At 37.9% G+C, this 15,635-nt stretch overlaps 1 protein-coding gene across 4 annotated transcripts in view; it reads left to right on the top strand.

The window, feature by feature from the left end:
• The window catches only part of ATRN (attractin), a 157,518-nt gene that overhangs the window by 46,928 nt on the left and 94,955 nt on the right, over positions 1 to 15,635 (top strand). For all 4 annotated transcript variants that reach the window (XM_032295555.1, XM_032295557.1, XM_032295556.1 and 1 more), the window contains exons 3-6: positions 2,996 to 3,109; positions 4,946 to 5,074; positions 6,468 to 6,673; positions 8,428 to 8,596. In XM_032295555.1, the coding sequence (XP_032151446.1) occupies positions 2,996 to 3,109; positions 4,946 to 5,074; positions 6,468 to 6,673; positions 8,428 to 8,596 (618 nt within the window). The remainder of the gene's footprint in view (positions 1 to 2,995; positions 3,110 to 4,945; positions 5,075 to 6,467; positions 6,674 to 8,427; positions 8,597 to 15,635) is intronic.

Raw genomic sequence — 15,635 nt, 5'->3', positions numbered from 1 at the left:
TGAAATATTATTTATTCATTTAAAAGCAACAATTACAAGCCCATTACATGTTAGTAAAAATGATATTTTAATGAAAAAAAATCCTATATTAGAAAAATTGTAGTGAAAAGAATGGCATTGTTTTACATTTTTGCAAATATCTTTAATGTCTAGCTTAATAAAAGACAGCTGGATTATCATATCTTCTGCATTCACTTTGTTGTAGTATGTTATTGTGGTTGAAGTGTGTCAAGAAAATGAGGCCTCACTTGAATATGAAGTAGGAAAAAAGAGATTTTAATAGTACAGTGTTTTAAAATAATTATGTATAGTCTTCTTTGATACCATACCAAAATTTGACAAGTAGTAATTTCTTCTTCTTTTTTTTTTTTTTTTTTTTTTTTTAAGAATTGTTGATCTCGAACTTTCCCAAAACAAAGTAGTAATTTCTTAAAAGTAAATTGCAGTACGGTATCTGAAACTGTGTGAAGAAACTTTTGGTACTTGTTAAATTAAAATCCATTGGTTTTCTTGCACCGAATGGATCTTTTGCCCATCCATGATTTGGTAACATGCGCATTTGGAAAAGAACAGTTCATTGAATTATGCCTGTCTTTCATATGTTGATATATTTGTTCCATTACATAGTATTTTAAAAATCACATTGGTTAACATCAAAAAGTCTCCTCTGCTTGAAAGCTTGTATTTTGTCAGCGAATACTGTCAGTTGTTTTCTTTGAAGTAACAGGCTTGCTTTGCTCATTTTTAAGAAAATGTCTGCCAGGTATCCAACTCTGAATAACCATAGTTTGTTGATTGTTCTTTTAAGTAAACATGGTAAATGATGTTCTGAGAAAAAAGTAGCTAGTTCAGCCTGCAACTTAAACAATTGCAAAAGTGGTTTTCATTGAGAAGATCACTGTGCTTCTATTAGATAAGAGAAGTGTTTTATACTTGCTTTCCATCTTGTCACACAGAATGTTAAAGAGATGTCTACAAATTGGTCAGGATTTAATAAAATAAGCAGTTTTTAACTGCTTAATCAAGATATCCTTAAGTGAAACTGGAAGTTTTTCTTTTTTTGTGAGTGGTTGGTGAAGAATAGCAGTGATCACTAGCACCATTTGCTGCTGCTGTCTTGATTTGTTCTAAGATGCCCACAGTTTCACTTATCATTGCTTCTTGCACCATTAGTAAATGCCAGCATGGCGATAAAAGACATGATATCTTAGTTTTACTGCAAAGGTAGTTTTGACCTCCTGAGACCCCTCCATAAGGCTCTCAGGGCCTGTAGCATTTTGTGGACCTCATTTTGAGAACTGCTGCTCTAAGGAACTGTGCTCTGTCCTATCAGTTCATTGCCACCTGACACCCGCCTCCACTGTTTTTCTGAATGTGCTCTCAGTGGTTGCTCCTCCTCAGCGTAAGCGAAAAACTAAGCAAAAAACTTTCATTCCTCCTTTTCCTTATTCCCCACATTTAGCCTGTCAGTAAGTTCTGTCAGTTTTCCCTCTAGAGTGTCTCCCCAATCCATCACCAGACTCCTTTTCACCTCCCATCTCTACAACTGGGAGACCCACCATCCTCTCTCCTGGGCCATGTAATAGCCTTGAAATTGGCCTCCCGATTTCTTCTTTTGCCCCTTGCCCACCTCCCACTTCTCATCTCCTAAACGATTTTCTCTGTTTGCTTTGTTTCAGGCATGCTGATTTTCTCCATGTTGCTTGGACACATCAACCTCTTTCTCCCTTAAGACCATGCTGTTCCCTCCGTCAGAAATGTTTTTCCTGGGGCTTTTCACATGGCTTGTTTTTTGTCATTCTCATGTCTCCAAAGCTTACTGGGCTACCTCTCTACTACTTTTTGCACTGCCACATCACCTTCTTTTAATTTCTTCACAGTACTCATCACTATCTGAGTTTCCTGTTGATGTACTTACTTCATTGTTAACCTAGAGATATTAACTAAGTATGGGGTAGAGGAAAGGTCTAAACTGGAGAAATAGATTTAGGCATCAGCAGGATATAATAATGTCGTTATTCTCAGAGCTTTCTGAGTGGAGTGTTGGGCTGAAGCCAGGCTAGAGAGTGAAGGGGTGAGTGAGTTAGAGGCACTGGAGAAAGCAAAGTCTTCTGTGAAGTTTTACCTTACTGGGAAGAGAAAGGGTATGGCAGGTATTTGGTAGAGGGAGAGTTGGGATTTGAGGCTTTTTGTTTTTATTTTTGTAAAATATGTGATACTTAAGCGGATTTAATTGTGGATGCAAACCTTCCAGATGAGAGGGAGATGCCAAATATTTGAGAAACAGAAGGAGAAGCAGATAGGTATAGAGTTTTGGAAATTGTAATTTTAGGTTTTTGTTTTTTTTTTTGGTCTGGGTGCTGAGCATAAGCAGGGGTTGGGACTGGGTGGTATGAAATAGTCATTGAGAGTTAGCTGTTGTGGAGAGGGAGAGAGAATTGGCAGGACTGCTGGCAGAATCTGAGTTCCATTTGCAGTTGGTGAGCAGAGACCAATGCTGGAACTAGTCTACCCAGTGGTGTGCTGTAGAGGTATGGCTTTCTCCAGTAGAGCTTAGTATTTTTTTTTTTTTTTTGCCCTCTGATTCAATCTTAGAGCAGATAACTTGTTTCCTGTATAACAGAGCTTTTGCCAGCCAGTGTCATGAAAAATCAGAGGGGCTGGCAAATTTAGTGGATTAACAGGCATGTTTATGAAATGACGTAGTGTGGAATCTGAAGTTGAGTAAGGAAGTGCAAAAATTGGGGGGCTAATGGATTGGTTCAGAAGCTGTTAAAGAATAGCCAGTGAATGGACTGTAAGGCCCAGAGTCATGGACCATATCAATTTTGCTTCCCTTTGCATGTTTAGTAGTCTCTTGCTCATAGCACTAAATAAGTCATTGACAAATGAAGGAATATGAATTATATATTATTAATTTTAAAATCTGTATTTTTATATTCTCAAATGTCTGATAGTTGTGATGATAACTTTATTCCTTTTTTATTCTTTTCAGGCCAAATAGAATAATGAGACTTCGTTTCAATCATTTTGCTACAGAGTGTAGTTGGGACCATTTATATGTTTATGATGGGGACTCAATTTATGCACCGCTAGTTGCTGCATTTAGGTAAGCTCAGTCATCTAAGCATTTTTCATCATTATTTGATTTTTAAATTTAAACATATTGCAGACCTATGTAATATGCAGTGACTCATGCAATTAGCTTTCTGGGGATGAGCATTTAGATGGTTTTCAACATGTTGCCATCTGAAAGGTGCTGTGGTTAGGATGATTCTTGTATATTGGTCATTGTGTACACGAGCAAGTATTTCTTCTACAAAGAAATAAAATTACTAGGTCAGAGTGAATGAGCATTTAAGTTGTCACAGCCTTAAGTTGTTGGTGTGCTCTGTGAAAGCACAGAGGCTGGGTGAGTGAAGGGAAGAGTAATAGGAGATGGTTTGTTCATTGGGTAGGGCCTGGCAAGGAACAAGGCTTTTACTGAATGTGATGGTGGTGGTGAATCAATAATTGGGCAAAGTCATGGACATATGAAGAAATGAAGCAGGTAGGCAAAAGAAATGTGATTAAACTCAGGAGTAAAAAGAACTCAGAACCACAATTTTAAAAATTGCCTTTTACTTATTAAATTAGCAAAATTCAAATAGAACTAGTAGTCCTTGTTGGCAGAGTGAAGTGGGATGGACTGTTCATTCTGTATTGATAGGATTTCAAGTCACATATCTTTTCTGGAAAGCAAGTTGTTATTATGGCTCTAGAGTCTTAACGGCATCATTTAGACCCTTTTACTCAATAAGTGTCTTTTTTTTTCTTTGAAACCAATTACCCAACAAACACTTATTTAGAATCTATTATGTGCTGGGTTGTGAGTGAGGCCCTAAGGAGAACCTAGGAAGCTTTTAATGACATAGAAAATGTATATATTTTATTTGTAAAATAGAATATACAGTGTAAATAATACCAATTAGGCAAGGAAATTCATCAGAATGCTAACAGTGTTGGGGTTATGGGTGTTTGTTATCTAGCTTCTTCATATTTTTATATAAATATTTTATATAAAATATCTCAGGCGCGATGCTCATGCCTGTAATCCCTATACTTTGTGAGGTCGAGGCGTTCGGATCACCTGAGGTCAGGAGTTTGAGACCAGCCTGGCCTACGTGATGAAACCCTGTCTCTACTAAAAATACAAAAAAATTAGCCTGGTATGGTGGCAGGTGCCTGTTATCCCAGCTACTCAGAGGACTAAGGCAGGAGAATCCCTTGAACCTGTGAGTCAGAGGTTGCAGAGCTGAGATCGCACCACTGCACTCCAGTTTGGGCGACAAGCGTGAACCTCTGTCTCACTTTCGTGTAAATTATGTAATGCAAAAGATTTTTAATCTTTACCTTAATACTTTTTTGTTTTGTTTTATTTTGAAAGATTAGCCTTTGTGGCTCCCCCTTTTTTGTCTCCCAACTTGAGATGTATGAAGGCTTTTGGTCTCCCTGGGAGTAGATGGAGGCAGCCAGGGCTTACCTGTACGCTGACTTGAGACCAGTTGAATAAAAGTGCACACCTTAAAAAAAAAAAAAAACTCAACGTCTTTCAGCAATATATATGTGGTATTCATAACTCATAAAATTTGTTACCTTACATGATTGTAGAGGTTTATTTTTTCAAAGGGGCACTATAAAAGTTGCATTAGAATAGGACCATTGATTTCAAATCTTATTAGAAATATGACTCAGAATAAAGGAAGCCTAGCAAAAGATTCAGATCTGTTCCTCAGAGGATCCAGAACTAATAGGGTAGCACTATATATTTATCACAGGAATTTGCCTCTCTTCCTGGATGTGGTTTTCAAATTAAAAGGTTGGATTTGTTTTTAATTTGTGTCTGCTACAATTTGACATATTTGTACTTGTGCTTCCCTCTGTAAGAAGTGTGCTTTCATTTCAGTGGCCTCATTGTTCCTGAGAGAGATGGCAATGAGACTGTCCCTGAGGTTGTTGCCACATCAGGCTATGCTCTGCTGCATTTTTTTAGTGATGCTGCTTATAATTTGACTGGATTTAATATTACTTACAGGTAAGATACTTAAGTCTAGTATTTGTGATTTCATTCAGAAGACTATCCACTGTGTTTTAACAGCAATAATGGCTAACATAGATCGAGGGCTTGCAATGTGCCAGGCATAGCGTCAGGCAGTTTACATGAATTTTCTCATTTAAAGTTCTTCTATAAATTCAGTGAGGTCTGGGCTCTGTTTTTTTAGTCATTTATAATTGAGGAAACTGGCAAGAAAAGGTTAGGTAGATTGTCACAGTAAGTGGTGGGACCACAATTTTAACCCAGGTGTTGCTGCCATTGAACTTCTCCTAGAGGACAGGGACTTTTCTGCTAATGGATAAAAACATTGGAATTTTACAAAGTACAGCTCAACAATAGTAGTAGTTGTCATGTATTGAATAGTAGAAGAAATCTATACTCATTAAAGTACCTTGATAGTCCATTATCACGCCCCTTTAAATTCTGAATTACATTGTTTCAAAGCACTGTCAGTAGTTATCTTAAGTTATGTTATTATGAGATGCATTATAGTTCAGTTCTTTTTGTTTGTTTGTTTGAGACTGAGTCTCATTCTTTCACCTGGGCTGGAGTACAGTGGCTTGATTTCGGTTCACTGCAACCCCCGCCTCCTGAGTTCAAGTGATTCTCCTTGCCTCACCCTCTTCAGTAGCTGGGATTACAGGCACTCACCACTATGTCCAGCTAATTTTCTGTATTTTTAATAGAGATGGGGTTTCACCATGTTGTCCAGGCTGATCTCAAACTCCTGACCTTGTGATTGGCCCACCTTGGCTTCCCAAAGTGGTGGGATTACGACGTCAGCCACTGCGCTTGGCCATAGTTCATTTCTTCCATTAAGTTAAACTAGCCCTCCTTCTTCCATCTGAAATGAGTAGATAAAATTACTAAGGAGTTTTAAATGTACCAATCTGGGCAGTAACCTTAAATTTTATTAAATACAAATTTTCAGAGACTATGTAGAGGAATATGTACCATGAGGATGGTAGTTTATTGTTGGCAGTTTGTTTTATTCTTTTCCTTCCCAAACTTCCAAGCATGAATTCAGCAATTCTGTAAAGCTTATCATTAGCAGGCTACCAAGAATAGGATAGTCATCCCACCCTTGAGGAGCTAACAGTTCTGCACAAATCTCCTTCCTCCTTGTAATTTCTTTGACTTATTTGTTATCCTCTTAATTATGAGAATCCAGCAGGGTTGATTTGATTTTATTACTTGTACCTGAGGCTATAGCTATACAGTGTTGCGCAAACCCATTTGGGCTAAATCCTTAAGTACTGCAGTTATGCTTGTGGATGAACTGAGACAGCGAGATTCTTAAACCTGTGTGGGAGGAAGTTCTGCTAAGTTAATCTGCCTTGTGTTAATGTAATTTTCCCTCCTATTTTTACAGTTATGACATGTGTCCAAATAATTGCTCAGGCCGAGGAGAGTGTAAGATCAATAATAGCAGCAACACTGTTGAATGTGAATGTTCTGAAAACTGGAAAGGTGAAGCATGTGACATTCCTCACTGTACAGACAACTGTGGTTTTCCTCATCGAGGTGTCTGCAATTCAAGTGATGTCAGAGGATGCGCCTGCTTCTCAGACTGGCAGGGTAGGAGCCTCTTTCATTTTTATTTTTCTTTAAATTTATAGAACATTCCCAGTTAAATAAATTATAGGCTGACTTCATTCTTAGCACCCATATAATTTATGTTAATCAAATACCAGGTAGCATTTAAACTTGAAACATCCCTCTATCCAACTGCTTATGAATTTCAATTTCATTTTTTTGTTTTACATAGGTGAGCTAAGGCCCAAAAGGGCGTTAGCCTGAATTTCAATTTCATCCATGTGTGGTTGTGGTCTCTTGAGTTATGGAGGGTAGGACATTTTTTGCATCCTGTTTGTGAAAGTTGAAGAACTTGGTCTCACCCATGAAAGGATGTAGCAGAGAGCCAAGCTGGGAGATGGGACAAGAGCTGACAATGATGACATTGCCTCAGAAACACATTCTAAGTTCAGAGAAAATTGGAGTCAGTTATATATTGGAATCTTAAACAAGTTAGCTAATAGCATTATCTAATACATAAATAATTAAAGAAGCTTTTGGGGAATTTTTTTAAGGGGTGGGTGATAGTAACTGTTAGTGATTTTATTTAGTGATTTTCTTTGTAAACTTACTCCTTCCTCAGAACCTCTTTATTTTGAAAGGAAATGTGCTTGTTTACATACCTTAGTGTTGGGTTTTTGTAGAATTAATAATTGAAGCGTTTCAGTATCTACCATTATGCAAATATTGCAGCAGAAGCCAAACTTCCCAAGAATGGAGTCTGTCTCTTCAATTTGTTTGAGTTTCCTGATTTACCAGAAGATGTATAGTTTGTATGATTACTCCCAGGTCTAGTTATCACGCTTATTCCTCCATCTCCGCAGGTTCTACATCTGTAGAGTCAAACAACCACATGTAGGAAATATTCAGAAAAAACACAATAAAATATAATACAGGCTGGGCATGGTGGCTCATGCCTATAATGCCAGCACTTGGAAGCCAAGACGGGCAGCTCACCTGAGGCCAGGAATTCAAGACCAGCCTGGCCAACATGGTGAAACCCCGTCTCTACTAAAAATACAAAAATTAGCTGGGCATGGTGGCAGGTGCCTGTAACCCCAGCTACTCAGGAGGCTGAGGCAGGAGAATGTCTTGAACACTGGAAGCGGAGGTTGCAGTGAGCTGAGATCATACCACTGCACTCCAGCCTGGGCCACAGAGTGCGACTCTGCTTCAAAAAAAAAAGAAAAAGATAATACAAATAAAAGATACACATATGAAAATAACCATTTACATAGCATTTACATTGTGTTAAGTATTATAACTAATCTAGAGGTGAGTTAAAGTATATGACAGGATGTGTGTAGGTTATATGCAAGTACTACAGCACTAGTTTGTATTAGGGACTTTGAGCATCTGTGGATTTTGGTACTGAGGGGGTCCTAGAACCAATCCCCTGTGGATATTGAGGAACAACTATATATTTTATCCTTAAGACTTTTCATGTGAATTAATAATTTATTTAGCAGGACTTTCTCCTGTGTGTTGCTTAAGCAAGTATTTCATTACCAAAAAAAAAAAAAAAAAAAAACCTAACCTGAATATAGTCAAGTTATCATTAGAAAGTATGTGATTTACCCTTGGTCAATACCCCGAATAAATTAAAATAAAAATTAAAGGGATTTGTCTGATGTTTAAATGCTAAACGAAAGACTAAGTATTATTTAACTATTTGTTACATTTAGATGATTAAAACTTGAAATGCAGTAAGCTTTAAATCTGTATTTTTTGAAGCTAATTCATTATGTTTTTATTAGGTCCTGGATGTTCATTTCCTGTACCAGCTAACCAGTCATTTTGGACTCGAGAGGAATATTCTAACTTAAAGCTCCCCAGAGCATCTCATAAAGCTGTGGTCAGTGGAAACATTATGTGGGTTGTTGGAGGATATATGTTCAACCACTCAGATTATAACATGGTTCTAGCGTAAGTTGTTTTAAACATTTATGCAAGAAGCTTAGTTTTTTATTTTGAAAATTTATAAAGCACTGATAAACAAAAATAAATCACCAGTAATTCTGCTACTTAAGGATAATCCCTGTTAATATTTTGGTAGTCTTTCAAATTATTTTGACATATGTTGAGTTTTTAAAATGGAGTGCTACAGAAAATTCATTGTCATGATAAGCAATAATTCATCTTTTTCAAATACTGTCTCTGATGTTTTGCTTTAAGGATATATGTAGTAGTTTCTATCTAAGTAGGGGATTATTTTATCTTTTAATTTAATTAATAGTTCCAAAGGTAAAGTGGTTTTAATTTATAGTTTGCTAGTGGAAATTACACCATTGTCTAATATGTCCCAGGGTTCCAGATCTATTTGCTGATCCCATGCTACTCATTTGGAGGGGAGAATATATGTTGTCACGGTGGAATTAGCTATGGAGATGGACTGGTAGAAAAAAATTTATAAACACTTAATCTTGCTGATTTTATGACTTGGAACTTTTTTCTAGGTATTTTCTGTTAATGAAGGTTGTCAGAAAATTAGCATCTGTTAATTAAGGGATTTTGGAAATATATGGCCGTGTTGGCCTAGTTTCTGCATCCCCCCAAACATAGTCATTAAAACACATCGCATAACTAGTCTAGGAAATTCATAGAAACATGAGCAACATCTATAAGAAAACATGATCAGGTGAAGCGCAGTGGCTCATGTCTGTAATCTCAGCACTCTGGGAGGCCAAGGTGGGCAGATCACTTGAGGTCAGGAGTTTGAGACAAGCCTGGCCAACATGGTGAAACCCCATCTCTAGTAAAAATACAAAAATTAGCCAGGTGTGGTGGTGGGCACCTGTAGTCTCAGCTGCTTGGGAGGCTGAGGCAGGAGAATTGCTTGAACCTGGGAGACAGAGGTTGCAGTGAGCCGAGATCATGCTACTGCGCTCCAGCCTTGGTACAGAGTGACTCTCTGTCTCAAAAACAAAAAAAACTTGGTCAGAAGGTAACTGTATGAATGGGTGAGGCTAAATCATTGATAGCCATAAGACTTGTGTGATATCAGCATCTGTGCAGGAGTGAGCAGAGGGGAGCAATGGGGACACTAATGGGATCCAGAAGATTCTCACTCAAAAGCCCAACAAACTGATTGAAAACAGCTGGAATTGGAAAGAGTTTTGTATATTCTAGTAACAAGGTGAACTCAGGGTATCCATAGTAGTATCTGAAGGGGCTGGAGCAGTTTATACCTTACTTCTCAGAATAAACCAGCCAAAGTATCTTTGAAGGAGAAAGCTTCACACTGAGGAAGAACTGCTGGAAGTAGAATTCAAATTGAGCATGACAGGGACAATAGGGACAAAGTAAAGTTGAAATAACAGTCAGAGGGAACAGAGCCAGGCAGTCTCAAGTGTACTGCCCTATATTTGAACAGTATATTGCAACAATGGAAGAGTGAGTTTGAGAGCTGAGAAGTTAGAAAACCTGTACTACACCTGGCCTTCTTGTAAAAGCTCAGAGAAAAATACTTTCATTTCAAATTGAGCAACAGAAGAATATTAAGATCAAATCTCATAGAAAGTGATTTTTTAAAAATAGAGAACACAGAGTAGAACAAACCTCTTCATACATGAAAGCATTAACACTCACAAAACTGATGAAAATTTTAACTCAGTATTCCAAAACAAGCTACAGTACAATAAGAAAATGATATAAGAGACAGGGTGCCGTGGCTCATGCCTGTAATCCTAGCACTTTGGGAAGCCACACAGGTGTATTGCTTGAGCCAGGAGTTTGCGACCAGCCTGGGCAACGTGGTAAAATCCTATCTCTACAAAAATACAAAAATTAGCCAGTCTCGTAACTGGGTCTTAATAGATATATATATATATATATATATATATATAAATAAATATTTTTAAAAAATAAAATGATGTATGAAAAAACAATATAATCAGAACTTAAAATTTACAAGTGAGGTGATTGAAGTTCTGACAGAATTTAAAAATTTTAGAAATTCAGAATTAAAGAGAAACCTAGAAGGACACAGAGTAAATAAACACAGTAGTTACTACTTTAGAAATAGAATATGAAAGGAGGAAATTCTTTAAAATTATAAATGAAGGCAGGGCTCCATGGCTTATGCCTGTAATCCCAGCACTTTTGGGAGTCTGAGGTAGGTGGATCACTTGAGTCTTGGAATTTGAGACCTGGGCTATATGATGAAACCCCATCTCTACAAGACATACAAAAATTAGCCAGGCGTGGTGATGTGTGCCTATAGTCTGTGCTACTAGGGAGGCTGAGATGGATCTATTTAGCTTGAGAGGTTAAGGCTCCAGTGAGCCATAATTGCGCCACTGCACTCCAGCCGAGGCAACAGAGTGAAACTCTGTCTCAAAAATAAAAAGGAATGAAGGTCACTTTTCCCACATTTTGTGGTAAGTATAGTTAAAAATCCTGGACACTATATATAAAACAAGTGAGAGCTCTGAGAGTTAGAGAGAAGATGACAGTCCAGCTAGGGACTTTAGAGTGCAAGGAATAAACAGCAGTGAGTTCCAGGGATTTTCTTTTTGCCTCATATGTCCTACATGTGATTTAGGGGAGGCTGGCAGTCTGGAAATGTCACAAGACACAAGCTGAAAAAGCCCCAGAAAAAGCATGTTTTCTCTAGCTTGAGGGCCAGGAAAGGGGCAGCATAGCAAGACAGAAAACTTTTGGACAATAACTGCTGTACTTCACCCACATACCGTAGAAATATGGTCCCACCTCCATACACACCAGCACAGTCTGAAGAGAGAGCCTAAATTTCTACCCTTGCCAGAATGTAGTAAGGGATTCCAGTACCCCTCCCAAGGTAGTGTCAGAGAAGACCAAGTAAGGGGCTGGGACTTTCCTTACTGGTGGAGACGAGGCCATACTGAGCCGTCCCTCACCTTTGTAACATCAGCGGAGACCACATGGGGAGCCTGGACTTTTCCCACCTGGCAGTAATCGCAGTAAGCAGCCAATCTTCCCATCCCCACTGGGGTGGTGTCAGAGGAGGACTGCTGTAACAGAAGATTTAAATAAGATCCAGAGTCTCATGACGTGATACCCAGAATGTTTGGGTTTCAATTGAAAATCATTGGTAATGCCAAGAGCTAGAAAAATTGCAACTTGAATGAGACAAGACAATCAAAAGAGCCACTGACATGGAGATGACATAGATGTCAGGATCGTCTTGACAGAGATTTTAAAGCCACCATCATAAAAATGCTTTGATGAGCAGTTCTGGGCACACTGGAAACAAATGAAAAATAGAAAAAGCCTCACCAAAGAAATAGAAGATAAGAATCAAGTGGAAGTTTTTTTTATTTTTTATTTTTGAAGCTGAACTTTTAAAACTGAAAAATACAAGACAAAAACTAAGACAAATCTCGGTGGATGGGCTCCACAGCAGAATGGAGAGGACAGAGAAAACAATCAGTTAACTTGAAGACAGAGCATTAGGAATTCCTCAGTCTCAGGAACAGACAGAAAATAGATTTTTAAAAAAATTAACAGAACCTCAGAGACCTGTGGGACTGTCACAAAAAACCCCAACATTTCTCTCCCTGGGGGACTCCTGGAAAGAGAGGAGAGAGAGAGTATGTCTGAAAAAGCACCTCAAGAAATAATGGCTGAAAAATTTCCAAATATGACAAAAGACCTGAACTGACAGAATCAGGAATCCTTGTGAACTCCAAATAGCATAAACCCAAAGAATAGACACCAAGACTTATCAGAGCCCAACTTCTGAAAACTAAAGAGAAAGAAAAACTCCAAAACGTAGGTGAGAGAACTTACACTTACAGGAACAAATGAATTCAAATGACAACGAATTTCTTGTCCAAAACCATGGATGTCAGAAGGAAGTGGGACAACATTGTTGAAGTGCTGAAAGAAAAGGATTGCCAGTGAAGAATTCTATATTCAGTGAATATATCTTTCAGGAAAGAAGAGGAAATTGGGACATTCTCAGATGAAGAAAAACTAAGGTAATTTGTTGCCAGCATACTTTTCCTAAAAGAATAATGAAGGAAGTTCTCTAAACAGAAAGCAAATGATAAAAGAAGGAATCTTGGAACATTAGGAAGAAGAAAGCATGAAAATAGCAAAACTGCTGGTAAATACAATGGATTTTCTTTCCTTCTTTTCTTGAGTTTTTAAAATTAGATTTAATGGTTGAAACAAGTAACATAACAAAATAACTTTTGGAAAATTAGAAGTACACACCAAAAATTTGTGAGTGGTATGTGCAAAATGCACTTACCTGTCTCTGTTTTTTAATTGGGAGTTTTGTTCTACCACCAGGCAAGGGATAGTCTTGCGGATTCTTTTCTACCCGTGAAATGAGGGATGATGAGATGGGGAGTGGGCTTCATAATGCCTAAAGTTTCTTTACTGGCACAATTTTAGGAATCTGTACCAAAAGTATGATCTAAAAAGTCTGAAAATTAGATGGAATGTGTATTACATCTCTTTAATATTCTCCATTTGAAAAGGATTTGAAAGCATACTTCAGGTTTTCTGTATATGTTCTTCTTGATATATCCATACAGCCTCTCTCAAAATTCACACATGTTAGAGGAAAACAAACTCCCTCTGGAAGACCATCATTTTTAAAATTTTTGTTTATTTTTTAACTTTTAGATTCAGGGGTACATGTGCAGGTTTGTTATATAGGTAAACTGTGTCATGGCAGTTTTGTGTACAGATAATTTCGTTGCCTGGGTATTAAGCATAGTATTTTTACCTGATAGGTATTTTTTCTACTCCTCTTCCTCCCCCCACCCTCCACCCTCAAGTAGGCCCCAGTGTCTGTTGTTCCCCTCCTAGTATCCATGTGTAGACCATCATTTTTAATACTAATAATCCTACATTTCTAAACTGGATACTCTGAAATTACCTTACATTTGTTTTCCTGCCCTTAATCCTGATTTGTTTTCCCCAGGTGATTAAGCTGAGATCGTGAAGTCCTTTTTCAATTCCCCTTTTCCTTCTTTTTTGTTTAGTCAGTAGGTCATCAAAATCAGTAGATTCACTTTCAAAATGTCTCTCAAGTAAAACTAGCACAGGCTCTTTTTAAAAAAATTTATTTATTTTAACTTTTAGGTTCAGTGATACATGTGCAGGTTTGTTATGCAGGTAAACTCAGGGTACAAGGGTTTGTTGTATAGATTTATTTCATCACCGAGGCACTAAGCCTAGTACCCAATAGTTATTTTTTCGACTCCTCTCCCTCCTTCCACCCTCTACCCTTCAATAGGCCCCAGTGTGTGTTGTTCCCTTCTTTGTGTCCATGAGTTCTTATCATTTAGCTCCCACTTGTAAGTGAGAAAATGCAGTATTTGGTTTTCTCTTCCTGCATTAGTTTGCTAAGGATGATAGCCTCCAGCTCTATCTGTGTTCCCACAAAAGACATGATCTCTTTCTTTTTATGGCTGCATAGTATTCCATGGTGTATGTGTACCACATTTTCTGTACCCATCTGTCATTGATGGGCATTAAGGTTGATTCCACATCTTCACTGTTACATACAGTGCTGCAGTAAACATTTGTGTGCATGTGTCTTTATGGTAGAATGATTTATATTCTTCTAGGTATATACCCAATAATGGGATTGCTAGTTTGAATAGTAGTTCTGCTTTTAGCTCTTTGAGGAATTGCCACACATATTTCCACAGTGATTGAACTAATTTACACTTCCATCAACAGTGTATGTTTCCTTTTCTCTGCAACCTTGCCAGCATCTGTTATTTTTTTTTAACATTTTAATAATAGCCATTCTGACTTGTATAAAATGGCCTCTCGTGATTTTGATTTGCATTTCTCTAATGATCGGTAATATTGAGCTTTTTTCATATGTTTGTTGGCCACATATATGTCTTCTTTTGAAAAGTGTCTGTTCATGTCCATTGCCAACTTTTTAATGTTTAATTTTTCTGTTGTAAATTTGTTTAAGGTCCTTATAGATGCTGGATATTAGACCTTTGTCAGATGGATAGATCGCAAAAATTTTCTCCATTCTGTAGGTTGTCTGTTTACTCTGTTGATAGTTTCTTTTGCTGTGCAGAAGCTCTTAAGTTTAGTTAGAGCCCACTTGTTAATTTTTGCTTTTGTTGGGATTGCCTTTGGTGTCTTTGTTATGAAATCTTTGCCCATGCCTATGTTCAGGATGGTATTGCCGAGGTTATCTTCCAGAGGTTTAATAGTTTTGGGTTTTACATTTAAGTCTTTAATCCATCTTAAGTTGTTTTTTGTATATGACATAACGAAGGGGTCCAGTTTCGATCTTCTGCGTATGGCTAGCCAGTTGTCCAACACCACATATTGACTAGAGAGTCCTTTTCCCATTGCTTGTTGAAGATCAGATGGTTGTAGGTGTGAGGCCTTATTTCTGGGCTCTCTCTTCTGTTCCGTTGGTCTGTGTCTGTTTTTGTACTAGCGCCATGCTGTTATTGTTACTGTAGCCCTGTAGTAACAGTTTGAAGTCGGTAAACCTGATGCCTCTGGCTTTGTTCTTTTTGCTTAGAATTGAACTGGCCCGATCTCTATTCCCATTGCTGCTGCCTTAGTTCAAGCCCTTTAATTTCTGATGAGACTGCAGCAATGTTCAAGTCAGGTTAGTGTTCTTCCGGGTTCTTCTCTTTCCCCATATATAGATTCAAACTATTTTCTTTGCTTGGAACACAAATGCTTTCCTGAATATGAATTTAAGTCATATCTTATTTCAGTTTTTAGTTACACAGATTTTAGACATTTTCATGTTTTTCATCAGAAGAGCTGTTTGCCAGCACTGGGGGTGGCACAGGTGGTACCCAGAGATCTCTTAGGAGATTGGGTCTCTACAGAGCTTTTCTTACATATCCCCCTTTCCTCTGGGGCAAAGAGAGCTGTCAGTCTCTATTCTTTCTTGGCTGAACAACCCAGAGAAAGCCCCAGAGTTGTTCAGGGGCTCATGCTGTCTTTCCAGACTCTACCCAGCAAGTCATTTGTGTGG

The sequence above is a fragment of the Sapajus apella genome, unplaced genomic scaffold (genome assembly GCF_009761245.1).
Source record: "Sapajus apella isolate SASKATOON/1434 unplaced genomic scaffold, GSC_monkey_1.0 scaffold33, whole genome shotgun sequence".
NCBI lineage: Eukaryota > Metazoa > Chordata > Mammalia > Primates > Cebidae > Sapajus > Sapajus apella.
This window is presented reverse-complemented; position numbering and strand designations above follow the sequence as displayed.